At 19.9% G+C, this 2,500-nt stretch overlaps 2 protein-coding genes across 2 annotated transcripts in view; one reads left to right on the plus strand and one right to left on the minus strand.

Annotated features, from left to right (window-relative positions):
• The window catches only part of PF3D7_1402000 (conserved Plasmodium protein, unknown function), a gene marked incomplete at both ends in the record, with an annotated part of 3,166 nt that extends 2,743 nt beyond the window's left edge, over window positions 1-423 (minus strand). The window contains 2 exons of the mRNA XM_001348159.2: window positions 1-180; window positions 297-423. The exon at window positions 1-180 is cut by the window's left edge and continues 71 nt beyond it. Coding sequence (XP_001348195.2) covers window positions 1-180; window positions 297-423 — 307 coding nt within the window. The remainder of the gene's footprint in view (window positions 181-296) is intronic.
• A 697-nt stretch (window positions 424-1,120) lies between these two features.
• The window catches only part of PF3D7_1402100 (pseudouridine synthase, putative), a gene marked incomplete at both ends in the record, with an annotated part of 2,640 nt that continues 1,260 nt past the window's right edge, over window positions 1,121-2,500 (plus strand). Inside the window, one exon of the mRNA XM_001348160.1 lies at window positions 1,121-2,500. This exon is cut by the window's right edge and continues 1,260 nt beyond it. Coding sequence (XP_001348196.1) covers window positions 1,121-2,500 — 1,380 coding nt within the window.

Below are 2,500 nucleotides of genomic sequence, written 5' to 3' on the forward strand. Positions count from 1 at the left end.
ATTCATATAATGATGTTTTACAAGAATATAAATATGCACATAACATATTTTTCATGGTGTCATTTTTTTTCAAATAGTTATCGGTATATGATTTATAATTAATAAGATTCAATATGTTGTTCTTTTTATCTTCTACCATATGTTTTATTTCCATAAAATTGTCCTTAGTTAATCCCAGGACTAAAAAAAAAAAAAAAAAAAAAAAAAAAAAAATATACATATATATATATATATATATATATATATAATTTATCTTGCTTCCTATTTCTATAGATTTGTTTTTTTTCTAAACCCACCATTAATCAGATGATAAAACCATGGTGCTCGATTTACTTCATATAAATTTTTCTCATCAAAAGATTTGGGATCTTCATAGAAAAACAATATTTCTTCTTCCTCATTCAAATTATTATTACTTGACATTTTTATTTATATGATACTTATATATATATATATATATATGATCATATATTTTTTTTTAAAACCTTTAATGCTCAAGTCAAATTTTCAATTTCATATATGCTTATAATAATATCAAATGTTCATGTTTAAATTATTATAAAATAGTTTGTACAATACACATGAATGTATCTCTTTTTTATTTTCTCCTATAAATAAAAAAAATAAATAAATAAAAATAAAATAAAATAAAATAGAAATAATATTATACATACATACATACATATATATATATATATATATTTATTTATTTATTTATATATAATTATTCACATATTATATATATATATGCATATATATTTATACCTCTTTATTAATATTTCTTGATATAGAGAACAAAAATAAAATGAAAAATAAAATATTAAAATTATTTTGTTCTTATCCTCATTGTAGATATTAAAAAAAAAAAAAAAAAAAAGATATTTTTCATAATATATAATTATCATTATTACTATTATTATTATTTCTTTTTGTATTAATAAAAGCAGGATATTTTTCATATTATATATTATGAAGTCCAGAATTTTATCCCTCAAGAAATTAACAGAAACATGACAAGTTTTAAAAAAGTACCAAAGAACTAAATATAAAATAAATATAAATAATTAATATATATATATATATATATATATATATATATTTCCCCATTTATATATTTATTATGACGAACCATTGTTGCTTTCGATGTTCTATATCTTGTGAAGATACACAAGATGAAGACTACCTATTCTTCGATGAACATTTTTTAAAAGATTTCAATGAAGCTGATGATAAAAAAATAAATGAAGAATGTAATAATAAAAAGAACCTCCCCAATTTAGTGAACGATAAGAAAAAATTCTTACAATATATACAAAATGAAGCAGATACTAAAAATCGTCCCCTGAAAGATATATATAAAGATATATATATGAATTTTTACTTATGCAAAAAATGTTATGGATTACATAATATAGATATAATCTTATTTTATAATGAAAACAGCAAATTTCATCATGAGCTTATGAAATATGTAGACGATATACACATTATAATAGATGAAAAGGTTAAAAATAATGTTATTAATAATATGAAATATATTATCGAATCATATACAAACAATATAGATATTATATTTTTTCTTCTTTATTTATATGTAAACAATATATTAAATGGTACCTTCGTTTTTAATATACAATCATATAATGAATATTATATTAAAATAAAAAAGTTTATCATATTACATAATTTAATAGAGAGTTACCAACCATATTTAAATCATAGAATCCATAAAATGTTCTCATATTTTCTGATGTATGTGTTCATGTTCTTTTGTTATAATGACATCTTTAAAACACTAAATCTTGACCAGGATAAAATAAAACTACTAATTATTTTGTATGAAAATGCATCATTGGTTTTTACAAATGAAAATTATAAAAATAAAAATAATAATAATAATAATAATAAAATATATTATAATCAACATATAAACGATCAAACATTGGATGGTATAAATTTTTTCAGCGCAAGTCAACGTGCAAAAGATAGTTTTGTGTGTGAGCACAGAAATGGATATAATAAAAAAAGAAAAAAAAACAATCAATATCAAAATCAATGTCAATATCAAAATCAATGTCAATATCAATGTCAATGTCAATATCAAAATCAATGTCAATATCAATGTCAATGTCAATATCAAAATATTTATAAATGTGATGAAAATAATATTATATGTACACATAATTACGACAATTATCATGATAACCATAATTCATGTAAGGATGAAATAGAAGGACTTAATCAAAACTTTAAACAGATGGATGATAGAGAACAAAGTTTGATTAACACAAAAACATCAGAAAATCCTACTCAGGGTAACGAACAAGAAAGACAAGTATTCAATGAATGTAAAACTTATCATATGTATATATCTTTTCATAATTTATGTATTTGCGGATATTATAATAAATATAATAAAGAAATATCGCAAACGAAATGGTTAATAAATAATATATCGAATAGCGTATTGTCCATCGAAGAATGTATTTCCAATATTTTC

Source organism: Plasmodium falciparum (assembly GCF_000002765.6).
Source record: "Plasmodium falciparum 3D7 genome assembly, chromosome: 14".
Lineage (NCBI taxonomy): Eukaryota > Apicomplexa > Aconoidasida > Haemosporida > Plasmodiidae > Plasmodium > Plasmodium falciparum.